At 38.8% G+C, this 19,632-nt stretch overlaps 1 protein-coding gene across 1 annotated transcript in view; it reads right to left on the bottom strand.

The window, feature by feature from the left end:
* Positions 1–19,632, bottom strand: part of LOC122447235 (ATP-binding cassette sub-family C member 4-like) — a 151,847-nt gene that overhangs the window by 5,170 nt on the left and 127,045 nt on the right. The window contains exons 25-27 of the mRNA XM_043477771.1: positions 12,420–12,509; positions 8,915–9,087; positions 8,391–8,496 (exon numbers count right to left, since the gene is read on the bottom strand). Of these exons, the coding sequence (XP_043333706.1) occupies positions 8,391–8,496; positions 8,915–9,087; positions 12,420–12,509 (369 nt within the window). The remainder of the gene's footprint in view (positions 1–8,390; positions 8,497–8,914; positions 9,088–12,419; positions 12,510–19,632) is intronic.

Here is a 19,632-nt window from a genome sequence, read left to right as displayed (position 1 = left end):
TCCTGAGAATGAGCTTCAGGGGAGAGAGGGGCAATGAACTAGAACCTTGAAGAAAGGGACAGGGTGAACATGCAAAAACGGGTGGGTGGGTGGACGGACAGTGGTCATTCCAGACACATGGACTATCTTGGGACAAAGTGGACTGGAGATTGAAGCCTGGCAGCTCCTTACTGGGAAGGGCTTATATAGTTTTCCCTTGTTCACTGTTTGCATTTCAGGGCCCTACGCATTGGTACAATGATAAGTAAACAGGCACACAGTAACATGAGTTTGAAAGTCTAATACAATGAAACCTAAATCAGGGCATGACTGGGTGAGGCCCAGTGGTTGTGGTTGTCAGGGACTACAGGGTGAAGAAATCAAGGGGAGAAAAGAGTCCAGCTGCATGGGAACAGCTAAATAGGCCAGAGGATACCAGGGATGACAGGATGAGGGATGTGGACCTGGGGGACCACATGCCTCAGGAGGATGGCTGTGGACAAGAGGGAGAGTGAGAGGGGAAATGGGGGAGGGTCAAACCAGGGTTGAGGATGGAGGCTTCAAACTCATTTATGTCAAATATTGGAAAAGATAAAGAAAAGAGATAGTCAGAGAGGAGGGGGAGTTGAGAGGAGCAGGAGTGCAGTGCAGCCACAGATATTCCAGGGAGCTGTCCTACACATAAAATTAAATGGAGCCACTGCAAGGTAATACAATTTGTTTTCATTGGCAAGATGCCATCAGTGATAATGGAGTGGCTGCGGGAAAAGGTGGGGGCAGGAGAGGCTGGAAGAAAAGCCTAGTAAGAAAACATGCCAGGAACAGTTTTCACTACAGTGACAAGCATTAAAGGGAGATCCCATTAGGTAAAAATAGAGTGGGGAGGTAAAGATCTGAGTATTAGACCTCTGATTTTGGCTGCCAGGTGACACAGGGACAGTTGTCCAGCCTTAGAAGTTGGGTCCCTCATAAAATGGGTTCTTGTGATTTTCTCAGAGACTGGACACTCAAGATTTTTTCTTAGGTCCTGAAATAATAAATCATTCTTCTTACCCATGGAATGATGAATGCTGGGTCATGGTCACTTCCATAATTGCTCTCCAAAATCCGCTGCTTTTGCATGTAAGCACCCCCTTCATATGCACATAAGCACCTCCTTCATAAGGTATTTCTTCTCCCTAATTGTGCTCTCTACTTCCATATTAGTTATTTTTCCTCTAAAAACTTGAATGAAAGCTCTTGGCATGTTTCTGAAGGAGATTTCTCTCCTGAAATGTTCTAACTGTATCCATGTAGGCTTATGAAAGAAAAATTCCATGAAGATAAAAAACAGTTTAAGTAAAGCTTTAGTTAGCTTTGAGATGTTTTGGGGTTTTTCAGCTGGGTATATTACAACAGTTTCTGGGTTTGATTTCTCAGGCAAAAATACTTAGCAGAGACTTGAGTGGAGGGAAAGAGGTAAAGAATATGCATAAGATTGTTTACAAATAGAAGAGGTGGAATTTGAGATTCCTGGTCCTGGTTTTGGTCCTTCATCATTCATTCCCAAAGAATAATGGCAGACAGTGAAAATGTTGAACACAGACAGCAACACCATTAGAGTGAGTGCAGATTTTCATATGCCTCCTTCGCTCATGCTTCTAGGGAGAATGCAGGTGATATGAAGACTGGAGTGTGCAGAGATGGGAGGGGACAACTACGCTCTTGGCTGAAGAGGAAACAGGTCACAAGCACCCAGTAAATCCTAGAAACTACAGGAAGAACCCATCTTTTAAGGTAGACACAGTGGTGAGTATTAGGAGAAAGAGGATTTCTAATTTCTAATTTCTGTCTTTTCCCACTGTTTTGGAGGCAGTAAGAAAGATTAAATTAGCTGTCCTACAACTCCAGTATGTTCAATAAAATTAAAATTGAGAAAACATCTTTATAAAATAGAACTCTGAAACATTAATGGTACTTAATGAACCAAAGTTGGGTAAATCCCTTTGAAGAGTCAACACAAAACAGCTATTAACCAAGTCAGTTGTTTCCCAACAAGTCTTTTGCTTAATTTACTTAGGGTAAACAAAACTATTTCAAACAGCTGAGATGAGAAGAAAAGCGAAAAGCAAAGGAGAAAAGGAAAGATATATACCCATTTGAATGCAGAGTTCCAAAGAATAGCAAGGAGAGATAAGAAAGCCTTCCTTGGTGATCAATACAAAGAAATAGAGGAAAACAATAGAATGGGAAAGACTAGAGATCTCTTCAAGAAAATTAGAGATACCAAGGGAACATTTCATGCAAAGATGGGCACAATAAAGGGCAAAAATGGTATGGACCTAAAAGAAGCAGAAGATATTAAGAAGAGGTGGCAAGAATACACAGAAGAACTATATTAAAAAAGATCTTAATGACCCAGATAACCATGATGGTGTGATCACTCACCTAAAGCCAGACAAGTGGACCTTAAGAGGCATCACTATGAACAAAGCTAGTGGAGGTGATGGAATTCCAGCTGAGCTATTTCAAATCCTAAAAGATGATGCTGTGAAAGTGCTGCACTCAACATGCCAGCAAATTTGGAAAACTCAGCAGTGGCCACAGAACTGGAAAAGGTCAGTTTTCATTCCAATGGCAAAGAATGTTCAAACTACCACACAATGCACACATCTCACATGGTAGCAAAGTAACACTCAAAATCCTTCAAACTAGGCTTCAATAGGATGTGAACAAAGAACTTCCAGATTTGGAAGCTGGATTTAGAAAAGGCAGAGGAACAAGAGATCAAACTGCCAACATCTGCTGGATCATAGAAAAAGCAAGAGAATTTCAGAAAAATATCACCTTCTGCTTCATTGACTATCTTAAAGCCTTTGACCATATGGATAACAACAAACTGTGGAAAGTTTTTCAAGAGACGGGAATACCGGACTACCTTACCTGCCTCCTATATGCAGGAAAAGAAGCAATAGTTAGAACTGGATATGAAACAACAGACTGGTTCCAAGTTGGGAAAGGAGTATGTCAAGGCTGTATATTGTCACCCAGCTTATTTAACTTATATGCAGAGTACATCAAGAGAAACACTGGACTGGATGAAGCACAAGCTGGAATCAAGATTGCTGGGAGAAATATTAAAAACTTCAGATATTCAGATAACACCATCTTTATGGCAGAAAGCAAAGAGGAACTAAAGAGCCTCTTGACGAAGGCAAAAGAGTGAAAAAGATGGCTTAAAACTCAACATTCAAAAACTAAGATCATGGCATCCAATCACATCACTTCATGGCAAATTGATGGGGAAACAATGGAAACAGTGACAGATTTTATTTTCTTGGGCTCCAAAATCACCGCAGAGGGTGACTGCAGCCTTTAAATTAAAAGACGCTTACTCTTTGGAAGAAAAGCTGCAACAAACATAGACAGCATATTAAAAAGCAGAGACATTACTTTGCCGACAAAGATCCGTATAGTCAAAAGTATGGTTTTTCCAGTAGTCATGAAATGGATGTGAGAGTTGGACCATAAAGAAGGCTGAGTGCTGAAGAACTGATGCTTTTGAAATGCAGTGTTAGAGAAGACTCCTGAGAGTCCCTTAGATTGCAAGGAGATCAAACCAGTCAATCCTAAAGGAAATCATCCCTGCATATTCATTGGAAGGACTGATGCTGAAGCTGAAGCTCCAATACTTTGGCCACTGATGTGAAGAACTGACTGATTAGAAATGACCCTGATGCTGGGAAAGACTGAGGGAAGGAGGAGCAGGGGACAACACAGGATGGGATGCTTGGATGACATCACTGACTCAATGGACATGAGTTTGAGCAAACTCTAGGAGATGGTGAAGGACAGGGAAGCCTAGGGTATTGCAGTACATCAGGTCACCAGGAGTCGGACATGACTGAACAACTGAGCAACAACAAAGCAAAACCATACCCTTCTGTTTTTGTGCAAATATATTCACCAGTGCAACAAAATGAACTTGTTACAAGAAATGGCAACCCACTCTAATATTCCTGATTGGAGAATCCCCATGGTCAGACAAGCCTGGCAGGCTATAGTCCACGGGGTGGCAGAAAAGTCAGACATAACTTAGAAACTCAACAACACCTTCAGTACCTATAACCACAGGACTTTATGGTGACAACCCTGTCAACTATGCCCTTCATCAATATCTTCCCAAGCCTCTCCCTCAGGCTGGCTGCCTGCCCTCTGGATCATCAGGTTTTGCAGCAGGTTGACTTGTCTCATGTCTACATTAAAGCTTTCAGAACAGACAGTCACCTGCTTTCCAGATCCAATATCCCTTGGAGATATCCGGGGTTCAGTTCCAGAATACCATAATATAGTGAATATCACAATAAAGTCAGTGACACAAAATTTCTGGTTTCCCAGGGTGTATAAAAGTTATGTTTAGACTACACTGTAGCCTAGCAAGTGTGCAGTAGCATTATGCCTGAGAAAACAATGTACAGACCTTAATTAAAAAATAATTTATTGTTAATGGGTATACCTATGGGTGATTCTTGTTGATGTATGACAGAAAACAAAATTCTAAAAAGCAATTATCTTTCAATTAAAAATTAATTTAATAATAATAATTTATTACTGAAAAACACTATCATCATAGACTTTAGCAAATAACACTGAAGATTGCTGATCACAGATCACCATGACAAATGTAATGTTGTGAAAAAGTTTGACATATTGTGAGGATTACCAAAAGGTGACACAGACATGGAGTGAGCAAATGCTGTTGGAAAAATGGTACCTGTAGACTTTGTCGACTTGCTGACAAAACTTTAATTTGTTAAAAAAAAAAAAAAAAAAAAAGAAGTACTATCTGGAAATGTCAATAAAATATGGTATGCCTGTACCTCTAAAGCAAGCAATAAAGAAACTGATTCAAAAATCAAAGATTAGAACATTTGTTATTTGTAATCAGAAGCTCTAGAACAAAATATAAAATTTACACCTGGGGTGGATGGAGCACAGAGGACTATTCCCACCTCTGAAGCTGGGGAATGAATGTCTCTTAGTCCACTAAGGTCTAACCCTGCTGCTCCTACAAAAGGAGTCAGCAACCACAACCATTTCGGACCAAGATGTAAACAAGTGGCTGAGTTTACATCTCCTGGCGGGACCTCCCTGTGACATCACTGATGACCTCAATCAGGGAGCCCTAAACTGAAGTTCTCCCAAGACAGGAGTGGGAAGGGTCCCTCCACAGTGAAGGACAAAGTCATCATGGAAAACAAATCCAGTCATCGCAAAGGTGACAGGCTCCAAAGAGAACCCTCACATTTCTTTTCTCTCTCTGCCTTCCCCGTTCACCCAGATGCTCAGTCTCCACACCCAGACACCAGCAACAACTCCTCTCTCTCCCCTTAGATCCCACATTCAATTCATCACTTGGATCCTCTTCCTTATCTCCCCCAAATCCAACCATCTCCCCATTTCCACTGCAGGCACCTTAGTCTCAGCCACCAACAGTCAAGAGCAGGCAAAACTGCGAGAGAGTGGGAAGACTGCGTGTGGAGAATGAGGACCGTCAGTGTGGTTTCAGCTGCAACGGAAGGCGGGGAGCAGAGCAGGGCGGAACTAGAAAGGTGGGCGGGCCAGGCTGTAAACTGCTTTCTTAAAGCGCGTTAAAGATTCGTACACCGATCAACTGAGAAAAATTTGAGGTTACAGAAATTTACCAGGAGATAGGCTTCCCTGGTGGCTCAGATGGTAAAGAATCTGCCTGCAATGTGGTAGACCCTGGTTCAGTCTCTGGGTTGGGAGGATCCCATGGAGTAGGAAATGGCAACCTACTCAGTATTCTTGCCTGGAAAATCCCATGGACAGAGGAGCCTGGCGAACTACAGTTTATGGGGTCGCAAAGAGTCGGACATGACTGAGCAAGTAACACGCACGAGTAAGTAAAGCATTAAATAAATTGAACACACTTTGATAACAGCAACAAAGCTTATTGGTTCAGGGGATACAGACATTCATATCTGTGAATGAGGTGCTGAGGGATCAGACTGAGGACTAACCAGTGGAGAGGCTTTCAAAACTCTGTCCTTCCTCACTGTTTCCTTAACCAATCACACATTTCAAGGTGACAGTATTTTTAAGAATTAGATAATAAAAATAATCTGCTACTATTAGTACTGAAATACCAAAAACCAAAAATAAAGCTGCAGGGTATATTTAAGAACAAAGAATTTATTTGAACAGACCCCTAACTGAGCTGTAGATCAAGCCAACTTTCTGCTGCTGCCTCTAAAGCCTGACAAAGGGCTTGATACAGGTAAATTTGATAGCATCATTTATTTATTATGGAAGAAGAATGCTTTAGTGGATAGTCTTCAAAATATACAGTGCTAAGAGGTAAGAACAACAAAGCAACAAGAAAAAAGTAGAAATGAAAGTCTACTTTTCCAGTTAGCATTCAAGAGCACAAAATAAGGATCTAAGAATACTGGGTGCTAAAAAAACACTTCTGGAATTTGAGTTACTGTCCTGTAGTCTTGGAATTTAACCCGGTGCCTCGTGAAAGTTTGCAGGTAGAGTTGGCTTCCTACTGAGTTGCTCTAGTCTAGACAACTGGCCACACTACTGGAGCCTAGAGCATCTCTGTGGTTGGGGATGCCCCACTTCTATCAGGGGCTACTTGGAGCTCACTTCTCTGTATGTCCAGCTTGGTGAGTGAGGCTACAGACACTGCTTCAATGCTGACAGCCTGATATCTTATCTACCCAATGTCCCCACTGATGATCCATCTGACAATGCATGTGAAGTGGGGGCAGGGGGAAGGAGCAATATTCCAGAAACTGTCTAAGAAATCAAAAGAGACAGTTCTAATATCATAAGACATAAGGAAGTTTGGATGTTACTGTTTATTATTGATTATTACCTATTTTGTATAGACCATCAAAATACCTAAATATATTTTGCATTCTTTAGGGACTGACTTCCCTTGTGGCTCAGAAAGTAAAGAATCTGTCTGCAATGCAGAAGACCTGGGTTCAATAGTTGAGTTGGGATGATTTCCTACAGAAAGGAATGGCTACCCACTCCAGTATTCTTGCTTGGAGAATCCCATGGGCAGAGGAGCCTGGCGGGCTACAGTCCATGGAGAGGCAGAGTCAGACATGACTGAGTGACAAACATATTCTTTTGAGAGTATATGCAGCCAAAGGTTTTCCTTTGAGCCATGCTTTCTATATCATTTTATAAAGCCACACTCTATCATTTACTGAAACTCAGTGAGCAGCAGAGGGAAACAACAAAGAAAGAAGATGAAAAGAGATAAGGAAAGGAGGGAGGAAGGAAAAGAAAATAAGGAAGGAAATATTAAATAGCTGAGAGGAAAGAGCCAATCAAATCTGGAGGGAAGATACTAGACAGATATCCAGAGACCAAAGCTTGAAGCCTACCACATGTGCAGTGCCTGGACCTACTGTGTTAGAGACTTGTTAGTTGTTTATCTACAGCCTCTCAACCTTGATAGGCCTTTCTTTTCAAACTCTCACCTGCAATGCACAGGTTCAGTCTCTGCAAGTCACATTTCAGAGGCTCTTTGGCAAGCTGGCCTCTTTTTAGGTTGTGCCAGTAAGCGGGCACTAGAGGGAGACTGAAAGGGGGACAGAGCTAATGTTCTAACTGATTTGGCTGTTCCTGCAGCATCACCTCAGCAGTGGGACCTGACTCCAGCTCCGAGCTTCTATTAGCACATGGAGAAATAGCCCTATCCTGCTTCCTCAGCACATATGACCAGCAACTGGGCAGTGACCTCTCCTTGGAGGCTTGAGCACCAGCTGTAGGGCCTCTCTTCTGAGTTCTTAGGTCTGGAGCTCTGTCCTCGGACATGGTAGCTGCTTCCTAAAATCATTACCCCAGTGTTGCCTTTCATTTTTTCTACCTTCTATTCTTAAGTAGAAAATTTCCTATGTTAAATCCTTTCAGCTGAAATACTGTTTTTCTCAGGAAGCCCTTCCTTCTCATGCACTCCCTTCTGACAGCAAGAGCTGAAAAATTCTGCAACCTTAGCCAACAACCTCCTGGCAGTCTAAATGAGAGGTTAATTTTTTGATTAAGGGAATCAAAAAATGCTGAAACAACTGTGATACAGTGAAAATGACTGTGTTCTAGCCTCTTGAAATATGAAGCTATAACTTGGGTTTGGAATATTTTCATGACTGGATGTCTTAAAAAACAATAATTCAAATATAAGAATATTATATGAAAATATAAGGTTATTAGATATATTATTTAATAGCACATTTTGAAAGTAAAGTTAACTACTCGAGTTATTTTCAGGAATGAGAAGAGAAACCAAGAGAAGATTAAATTACTGGAGGTTTCTATCAAGTTTTACAAGGAAGGATCAGTACAAAATTGAATATAAGTGAAAACAACTGAAATGGTGAGGGTCTTACCAGTATCCGTTTATAGTCAATAATGGTACTCAATCTTTGTGTGATGGTTAGCACAGTGCACTGGGCAAATTTCTCATGAATTTTTTTTTGTATTAGCTCATCAGTTCTGGAATCAGAGAAGTTGATATACTTCAGTGAAGACAGGAAAAGAAGACTAAAGAGTTAAAAATTAAAAATCAAAGCTTTAACATATAATTTTGTTCCTAAAAAACTAAGTATAAAATGTCTATTTAGAAATTTACTATTTCTCATAAAATGATGGAAAATAATCTTCCCTTGAAATTGCTTGAAACTATCAGAAGTTGGATTTAGAAATCCATCTTTCTTAAGAAGCCTCATAACAATATTAACAGCATATAACTGTCTTGGTTTCTTCCTTTGTTTTCCTTTGCTTGTGGTTAATATTATTAAAAGATATCTGTGGGCCAAAGAGAGCATAGAAACATTTTTCAGCATCACTAAATGTTTTCCATTTACTACATTTACAATTTGGACTCCAGCTTTCACGGGCCTCAGCTCCATACCTTGGATCCACATTGGATGTGGCTTTGTCAAGAATCAGTATCTGATTTTTCCTGAGAATAGCCCTAGCAAGGCATACTAGTTGTCTCTGTCCAACACTCAAATTCAATCCTGATTCTGCTAATTCAGTATTCATTTCACTAGGAAGAGCTTCAATGGCTTCTTTAAGTTGTACCTGTGAATACAGAAAGAACAAAATTCGAAAACAAATGGCTGCTGAAGTAGAAAAGCCTCTTAGAATGTTAGAGCTCTTAAGTCCTCATGACTTCTTATGTATATTACATATACAGCCATGTGATGGGAAAAGCTGTTTCCATTTAGTGTTCACTGAGAAAGATGGTTGGTAGTGTCAAGTCAGGACAGAAAGATCTCAGTGTCCCCTAATCCCCAACACATGCCATCCACCAACAACCCCCAGCTAGGAATTCGTTCAGAAAGTCTCTCAAAAATTGAAGCTATTTCTTCAAATGTGGTTTAAACAGAAAATCTAAAAGGATCTTTATGGTTGAATCAACTTTACCAAAGTACATTTTGCATAGGAGTTGGTACATTAAAAGGAAACCTCAATAAAACATTAGAGAAAGTATGGTTCTCTAAAGATATAATCTTATTAACAGTTTATAATTTTTTAACATTTAAAATAATACAAATTTAAACAATGGAAAACTCCATCTAATATATTAGTAATCCTGGGACATTTCCCAAGCTTAATCTTTAAACAGTGGACCAGTCAAGTGCATTTTCTTCAATATCATAAATGTCTTCCAGTAAATGAAAACTCACAAAAAAACAAGATAGAATATTACATCTTATCTCCCCCACAATATGGATATAGGTGATGTTCATACTAATCTATCTTCATAAAATAATACTCATAAGATTAAAAAAACCAAATCTTTAACCACCAAATATAATCTGAAAGTACACTTGGTGGTAGGGGTCAGTTCAATGAATATTCATTTTGGAGAAATCTTATGGAGCAAGAAGCAAACTCAGGCTGTATTTAAAGTGAAAGAACGAAGAAGAAATACACTTCAAAGTAAGAAACCAACAGACTGATGACCAATAAGTTATGTGACACACTACAGCGTCAGATAACAAAACACCAAGGGTGAATGAGTAGCATTTTTGTGATATCCTAAATGCTGGAGCACTTCCATGAATGTGATCCTGAACTGTGCTCCTGACGGAGTCCAATTCCTAGAAAGCAGAATTCTGAGTTAGGATTAAATATGGTATTGGTATTTGGTGACAGCATAAAAGGTGTACAAACTCTAAAGGGTAAGATTTGAATTGTCATGCCAGTGGTTGGTCTTTGTTAAGACAGACACTCTAACTTTGAAGAAATAATCTCACACTTACTCCTGAGTTGGATGACATCACATAACTAATCTGGTTTTTTTCTTTTCCTTCAGGTTGTCCACATCTGCTTCATGACAAACAAGAGTTGTAAGGGATAGTGTTTTTCATAAAATACTGTTTTCTGAGACACTGCGTTTATTTGCACATGAATCAGGGATGGTTATGAGAATAATATGAATATCAAAGCTCTCTGTACTGTAATCATAAAATCAAGGTATAAAGTATTAGAATGGAAGAAAAGGGCAACAGATGTAGTAGACAATAATAACTAGAAGTTACAACTGGAGAATCTGAACACTTTAGATGATAGTATAATATTACTGTTTTATTTCTTATTCAAGATAATTGTGTTAGATTATGCAAGAGAATGTCCCTGAAAAGGATAGAGATTGTGTCTCTTGATGACTGTGATAGACCCAGAATCTGCAACAATGCCTGTCTAAGAAGCTCTCAGAGATATTTGTTGGCAGTGTGAAGGCAGAAGTGAATCTCATCATATGACATATCTGTTCCTATAAACTAGAAAGTAAATCCATATAGATAGTTTACATATAACACTATTATTACATGTAAAATGATTATATTCTTATAACAATTAGCTGACTCCAGAATACCACATCACACTGTAAACTGTGGGAAGCATATAAAAAGTTATAATTTAAGGAAAATGGAGCAAATAATACTAATCAAAACTATACATCTCAATATGAAATAATTCAGATCATTTTTGAGGTTGGGAAAATAATGGAATATAGCAAAATTGAAAAACAATGAACTGAGCTTATAAGGTACCCTATTTCTGACATCATAAACATTTTTAAAGTAACCCACTGTGTAGTGTATCTAGTAGGTGCCAACACCTCTCACGGGAGGTAAACACAGATGTCAGATGGTTCCCACATTTCGTGGAATCTTCTTACTTCTCAAAAAGAAAGGCTGATACGGGCTGGAAGAAGACAGGGAAATGCAATCAACAGATGGGGAAGAGCTTTTACTATAGCAGCACCAGCAGTAAAGGAAGTTCACCTAATACAAGGCCCCTGGAAATGGACACATGAGCTGTCCCATAGCCAGGACTGAACCACGTGGTTCCTGATGCACAGGCTGCTGACGCCCAGATTTCTGAATTTTGGTTTCCTGTGTGATGAGACATACTTGTGTCTTAACAGAGATTCTATCAATGCTGGATTTGTGTAACACAAAAATTTTTCAAAGAAATAAGCCAAAAAAACCCAAAAAAACAAAAAAAGAAATAAGCCATACTTCTGTAAAATGAAGCAATAAACCAAACATTTAGTACCTATTTATCAAGTGCTACTTTTTAAAACCAAAAGACAGCTAGGTCCCATGAGAGATTAGAAGTCTGTCTACGGTTTAGAAATCTAAAGTTTCTGCCATCAGTAGAATCAATTTACAAAACTAGGGCTAATACACAAAATAATTAGTATTAAAATATACAGACCAACAGCAACTTAATAGTCAAATTTTTTTCATGCAAGGGTAGGGAAATTCAGTGAAGTAGGGCCAGGGGAAACATGACACATATAACAGAAACTCCTCTAGAAATTAACGTATCCATGTAAAAACTGAGCCAAAACTCCAGGGTTCTGGTACCTGCATTCATGCTGCAGCATTAAAATGATATAATCGTCAATAAGTAATCATCATCACATTCCAACTAAATAATTTACTTTTATAAACACTTTCTTATGAAACTTCATAGCATTTGATTGGAATGATCTTGTTTATCTTTCAGTTAATAATGAAAAACTAGTGTCTCCACTTAGATAGCCCCTAAGGCCAGAGGAATAAAATGAACATTGGAGGGTAATTAGGGTAATTAATTTACTGGGTCACTTATAGAATTTGATCCCACAGTTTTAATGTCTAGTTTAATGCTCTGTTAAGGACAAAATAATGTATCTAGTTGCTTGGGGTTCTATAGAAAAAACTAAAATGAAAATATGAGGAATTATATTGTTGGTTTTCATTATCAATACACACATTTTGGGTGTACCCATCTCATCACTGTTCTCCTAGAAAGTAAACAGTTAAAATGATAAGCTTCCCTTAATTACTTGCAATGCTATGAATATACATACACAGACACTGATGCTAACAAGTTAATAACATGACATAAATTACCTCTTCTAAGACATTCCACAGTTCCTCCTCCAAATACTCATTAAAGGGATCCAAATTTTTCCTCATTGTTCCAATGAATAAAACAGGTTCCTAAATACCACGAAATAGTGAACATTAGTAACTTAATCTCTTTTCATTTTAAACCAATGCTTATAGAAAAGAATGAAAATACAAAATATCAAAATTCACTGCAATTATTAATATTAAAGTTACAAATGTATGTTTACAAAACAGTATCTCTAAAATAATTTTCCATTGTACAAAGTGTGCCACAAAAAAATCCTCTGGACTATTAAACATTAAAAGAAGAAAGTGTTTAAGAAGTATTTTCATCTTAAGAAAAAATAAATGAAGAAAAAAAGGAAAATTTTATTTTTTGAAAAAAGTTGCCATTCTGGTAACAAATATCTGCTTATACACACACACACAAACTGACATTATAATCACATGAGAAAGTTTACATCAAGATCTACATAAATTAACTGTCAATCCTGGTGTGACTGGGAAACATCAACTACATGATTAGTTGAGGTTTGTGCTTCAAAGCAAAACCATTCAATATTTATACTTTGGCAATGAAGAATAAACTCAGCTATTTTCTCTGTTGGTCAGACTAGACTGTCTTGTAGGATCTGGAATCTCTCCCCAGGTATGAATGGAGCATCCCCGCATGTTCAAAGAGAACGTCAGCTCCTGGGGCCTGAGGCACCTCTGTCCATGGAGAGATCACCTCTGATTCTGCATCAGCTGGTCCCCACATTCTCTCATCTGTGCGTCAGGATGAGCTGCCTCACAGAACCTCGTTGCTAACTGCAAGGCCAGGAGGACCTGGAAACCCACTGTGACGTGAGCCATAATAAAATTATTTAAATAGCTTTTCCTAATCATCTACCTATTCATCATCAGAAGGAGCCACAAGTAAATTACACTGGAAACATACCTCCTGAGTTTCAAGAGAGAATCTTGTACATAAGCTCATGTAGACCATTTACATTTTCTTCTGGACGGCTCCAGTAAGCCAGGTCATAAGAATATGGGCAGCAGAGAAGAGCCCAATAGGCTCCTTTCAGTGAAGGGGGCAGAGCAAGAGGACGCACACATGTGGGAACAAGGGGAGACCTGACTCTTCCACAACTGCCCGGAACTGCTCCAGGAAATCACCATGTTCATATCCTGCCTGGCCTTGGGGCTGGACTTTCCTCCTAACTTCATAAAAGCCTGAGAAGAAAGATGAAGAAGGCAAATATTTCTGTTCCCTAGTCATGATGAAGAATGACACTCAGAGAGCCTCCCATACTTTCTTTCCCTATTATCTCAGTTTTAAGTCTAGTGATCAAGAAATGAATGCAGAAGCCACAGAACAGTGAGCCACCAAAAGAGATACATCCCTAAGGAAAATCCAAAATTAAAAATACACCATGTAGGGAGCTTCACTCACACAAAGTTGATTAAGTGACCAATAAGCCTACAAAGCATTGAAAATCACTGGACAACAACATTTCAAGATGATTATTGAATTGAACTGAAAAATCCAGAGACTCAAATTTAAAGTTTCCCTTAAAATCCTTGAATTTAGGATCAAAGATTAACAACCATCTAAGCAATTGTAAGAGTTTTTTGTCAGGAAAATAACCATCATTTTACCTTATATTTTTATAAAAACATTTTACTCTTTGTAATTTTCAACCCTAAGATTCCCCCATGGAGGCGATTTCTCATCCTTTAGCTGTATCTATGAAGTTTACACAAATAACCGGCGAGGTGAGGGAGGCTGGTCCCCAGGATTCCTTGCCCTTCTCTTCTCCATCTTCCCTCCATTATCCAGGTCCTTTCAAGTAAGCAGGTGCTCCCTGAATGTAATCTCAACTGGTATTCTTCCTGGGGAATATACTTAACTACTTCAGATCTTGAGCAGAAAGGATGCATACACTTCAACTACCTGCTGTGTTTAAGGAAATTATTTAGGAAAAGCTTTCATTTTTGCTTTTTCCTGAAACTTGGAATACAAATTGAGGAGTACTTCTTATCTTTTAAAATTCCCCCAAGGACTGATGGTCTATGTCCTGACTCCCCTGTCTCTGGTTCCTACTCAGATCCTTGCTGCTATCACATCTCCCCCAGTTACGACCTGTTCATGGCAGGATCAACAGTGATGGGGATAAGCCTGAGGGAGAGAGAGACAGATGACCCCAGAAGCTTACTGCTGTTCCCAGGATCACAGGTAACAGGGACTTGGGGAACATGATGTGGGCCTGGCTCACCTGAGTGGGGCAACTCAAAGAAACAGCCCTGGGCTCCCTCTTCTGCAGAGTCTGCTCTCAGCTTCCCAGTTTACTTAAATCAGGGTGTTGACACACAAGCATCACTGCTTGATACTCATTTGAAGGGAAGAGATGTACATTTTCTGCATATAGACAAGTTAACTTGAAGTAACCAAACCAACAGACTTTTCTCCACCTCTGAGCCAACAAGACACTGTAAAGACAAAGGGCTCTTGGCTGGGGAGGGGTAAGATTTTGAATATCTTCTCCTGACACTTACTAGCCCTTGACACATAAATGAATAAACCCATTTCAAAACTGATATTCTCCAAATGAGAATCAAAACAGGAGGAGTCATATCTTCTGACTTTACTAAACTTTTGTTATGTTTTGGGGAAAATATCTCACGAGAACATCAATCAGTTTAACTAACATTTATTGAGAACAGAAAATAAATTTGGAGTCAGATAGTTCTAAGTTCTGATTCAACTTCTCATTAGTTAGTAGACTCAGGGTAAATTATTTATCTTTCCAAGACAGTGCCCTTACTGGAAACTAGGGTTAGCCTTGCAGGGTTGCTGTGACAATCTGAAACAACAATGAAGTTCCTGATGTGATGCTAACATGGACCAGGAGCCCAGCCCAACAGGGGGACAAGCAGGGACAGTGTTTGTCAAACTTCAGATGTAGTCGGTGGATGATGAAATTAATTTTGTGCATTTTGATCATCATTTTGTCTTTTATATGTAGTAGAATAGAACTGGCATCACAGAAAATATCAGAGCACAGAACAACAGTAATGTTGTTTTGTGACATTTTTGTTCCTCTGTGTGTGTGTGTGTGCGCATGCATGCACATGAAATCATGATATGAAGCAGTTCTATCAAGGACCATAGTCAACAGCCACCTGAAGTCTTGCACAAGCAAAGTAATTTGCTTCTCAGCGTATGGAGTTGGGAATCTCTTTAAATTTACCTTGAACCCTATTAGTATATTTTGAAAATTAATACATTGTTGATCACATCATTTGCAAATATTTTCTTCTTTTCCATAGGTTGTCTTTTTGGTTTTTTAATGGCTTCCTTTGTGCTACAAATACTTTTAAGTTTACTCAGGTCACATTTGTTTATTTTTGCTTTTGCTTCCATTACTTTAGGGGTCAGATCCAAAAAAATAGTGCTGTGATTTATGTCAAAGAGTATTCTGCCTATGTTTTCCTCTAAGATCTTGTCTTACTAAGTATCTTGTCTTACAGGTCTTTGCTAATTTATTCATTTTTAATTTATTTTTATATGGTATTAGAGAATGTTCTACTTATTTATTTTACATGCAGTCATGCAGATTTCCCCACACTATTTATCAAAGAAACTGTCTCTTCTTTATTACATATTGTTACCTCTTTTGTCTTAGATTAATTAACCATAAGTGCATGAGTTTATTTCTGGGTTTGCTATCCTCTTCCCTTAATCTATGTGTCTAGTTTCTGTGATAGTAACATACTTTTTCCACTATTGTAACTTTGTGGTATAGTCTGAAATCAGGTACTGTGATTCCTCCAGCTGTGTTCTTCTTTCTCAAGATTGTTTTGGCTATTTGCGGTCTTTTCTGTTTCCATACAAATTTTTAAAAAATTTTTTGTTCTAGTTTTGTGAAAAATACCACTAGCAATTTGATAGAGATTGCATTGACTCTGTAAATTGTCTTGGGCAGTATGGTTATTTTTAACAACATTGAATCTTTCAATCCAAGAATACACTTTTTCTTTTCATTTGTTTGTATCATCTTCAATTACTTTCATTAGTGTCTTACAGGTTTTGTATACAGGCATTTTACCTCCTTCAGTTCAGTTCAGTTCAGTTCAGTCGCTCAGTCATGTCCGACTCTTTGCGACCCCATGAATCGCAGCACGCCAGGCCTCCCTGTCCATCACCTACTCCCAGAGTTTACTCAAACCCATGCCCATCGAGTCGGTGATGCCATCCAACAATCTCATCCTCTGTCATCCCCTTCTCCTCCTGCCCCCAATCCCTCCCAGCATCAGGGTCTTTTCCAATGAGTCAACTCTTCACATCAGGTGGCCAAAGTATTGGAGTTTCAGCTTCAGCATCGGTCCTTCCAATGAACACCCAGGACTGATCTCCTTCAGGATGGACTGGTTGGATCTCCTTGCAGTCCAAGGGACTCTCAAGAGTCTTCTCCAGCACCATAGTTCAGAAGCATCAGTTTTTCGGCACTCAGCTTTCTTCACAGTCCAACTCTCACATCCATACATGACCACTGGAAAAACCACAGCCTTGACCAGACGAACATTTGTTGGCAAAGTAATGTCACTGCTTTTTAATGTGCTATCTAGGTTGGTCATAACTTTCCTTCCAAGGAGTAAGTGTCTTTTAATTTCATGGCTGCAATCACCATCTGCAGTGATTTTGGAGCCCCCCAAAATAAAGTCTGACACTGTTTCCACTGTCTCCTCATCTATTTCCCATGAAGTGATGAGACAAGATGCCATGATCTTTTTTCTGAATGTTAAGCTTCAAGCCAACTTTTTCACTCTCCTCTTTCAGTAGGTTTATTCTGATTTTTTTATCTTTCCTTTGATGTGATGTCATTGGGATTGTTTCCTTAATTTCTCTTTCTGATACTTTGTTTCTAGTCTATATAAATACAGTCAATATCTGTATAAACAATGGCTTATACAGCTCAATATCAAAGAAACAAACAACCTAATCAAAAAATGTGAAGAAGACTTAAATAGACTTTTCTCCAAAGACATACAGATGGTCAACAGACCCATGAAAAGATACTCAGCATCACTAATTATTCAATTTAGTCACTCAGTCATGTCCGACTCTTTGTGACCCCATGAATTGCAGCACACTAGGCTTCTCTATCCATCACCAACACCCAGAGCTTGCTCAAACTCATGTCCATCGAGACGGTGATGCCATTCAACCATCTCATCCTCTGATGTCTCCTTCTCCTCCCGCCTTCAGTTTTTCCCAACATCAGGGTCTTCTCTAAGAGATCAGTTCATCGAATCAGGAGGCCAAAGAACTGGAGCTTCATCTTCAGCATCAGTCCTTCCACTGAATATTCAGGACTGATTTCCTTTAGGATTGACTGGTTTGATCTCCTTGCAATCCAAGGGACTCTTAAGAGTATTCTTGAACACCATAGTTCAAAAACATCAATTCTTCTGTGCTCAGTTTTCTTCATAGTCACTAATTATTAGAGAAATGCAGATCAAAACTACAGTGAAGTATCACCTCTCACTGGTTAGAATGACTATCATTTAGCATCTACAAATAATAAATGCTGGAGAGGGTGTGGAGGCTTTAAAGGGGACCCTCCCACACTACTGGTGGGAATGTAAATTGGTACAGCTGTTATAGAGAACAATATGGAGGTTCCTTAAGAAATTGAAAAAGAGTTACTGGGTGATCCAGCAATTCCCCTCCTCAGCAAATAACTGGAAAACATAAAAACCCTAATTCAAAAAGATACATGAACCAGTTTTCACAACTGTTCTACTTAGAATAGCCAAGATATGTCGATGGACAGATGAATGCTTAAAGATATGATGTACATACACACACACAGGAATATTATTCAGTCATAAAAAGAATGAATGTTGCCATTTGCAGCAACATGGATGAACCTAGATATTATGAGACTAAATGAAATAAGTCAGGCAGAGAAAGACAAATATCATATGAGATCACTTATATATGGAATCTTAAAAAATGATAGGAATGAACTTATTTACAACACAGAAAGAGATTAACAAATATAGAAAAAAAACTAATTGTTACCAAAAAGGAGAGTGGAGGAGAAGGATAAGTTAAAAATCTGTGGTTAAGAAATACACATTACTACTTTGCTATACAATTGAAACACTGTGAAAAAATAATCAGACACACACAAAATCTGACTCCTGGCTCTTCCCCTTACTTGATGAGTGGGACAAGGCCCCTAGGCCTCAATTTTTAAATGTCAGGTAAGGATAACAACAGAATTGTGAGGATTAAGCAGGAAATGGTAGGATAAGGGGTTAAAATATGTTAATTATTTCAAAAATATTAGGAATTCTTATCAGTACTTGTGTAACTTGTCAGGGACTGTAATAAGCAGTCCCTGAGAGGAGCAGAAATGAGAGATAGATTTCTGTATTCTCAAGGAGATCCTCAAGGAGAGAAAGAAAATAGCCAAGAGTGTGGGGAGGGCTGAGAAAAAAGGCCAGAGGTCTTGGTGGTGGATTGGTAAGTAACAATGTGTACAAGGTGGTGGTCAGGAAAGAAGTTGCTGGGAGGGGAAAATGAAATCAAAGTACAAGAAAGTGTTATTCTCTCTTCTTGCTTTCCGTGGAAACGTTAGATACATTTCTCTGTTACACCTTCCCCCAAATTCCTATTGTGTTTTTTTGATTTTTGTTTCTTTTTTTTTTTTTTTTTTTTTTAATTTTTTTTATTTAGTTGGAGGCTCAATTACTTCACAACTTTCAGTGGTTGTTGTCATACATTGAATATGAATCAGCCATAGGATTACACTTATTCCCTATCCCCGATCCCCCCTCCCATCTCCTCTCACACCCGATTCCTCTGGGTCTTCCCAGTGCAACCAGGCCCCGAGCAACTTGGTCTCATGCATCCCCACCTGGGCTGGTGATCTGTTTCACCATAGATAGTATACATGCTGTTCTTTTGAAACATCCCACCCTCACCTTCTCCCACAGAGTTCAAAAGTCTGTTCTGTATTTCTGTGTCTCTTTTTCTGTTTTGCATATAGGGTTATCGTTACATCTTTCTAAATTCCATATATATGTGTTAGTATGCTGTAATGTTCTTTATCTTTCTGGCTTACTTCACTCTGTATAATGGGCTCCAGTTTCATCCATCTCATTAGAACTGATTCAATGAATTCTTTTTAACAGCTGAGTAATATTCCATGGTGTA

The sequence above is a fragment of the Cervus canadensis genome, chromosome 9 (genome assembly GCF_019320065.1).
Source record: "Cervus canadensis isolate Bull #8, Minnesota chromosome 9, ASM1932006v1, whole genome shotgun sequence".
NCBI lineage: Eukaryota > Metazoa > Chordata > Mammalia > Artiodactyla > Cervidae > Cervus > Cervus canadensis.
This window is presented reverse-complemented; position numbering and strand designations above follow the sequence as displayed.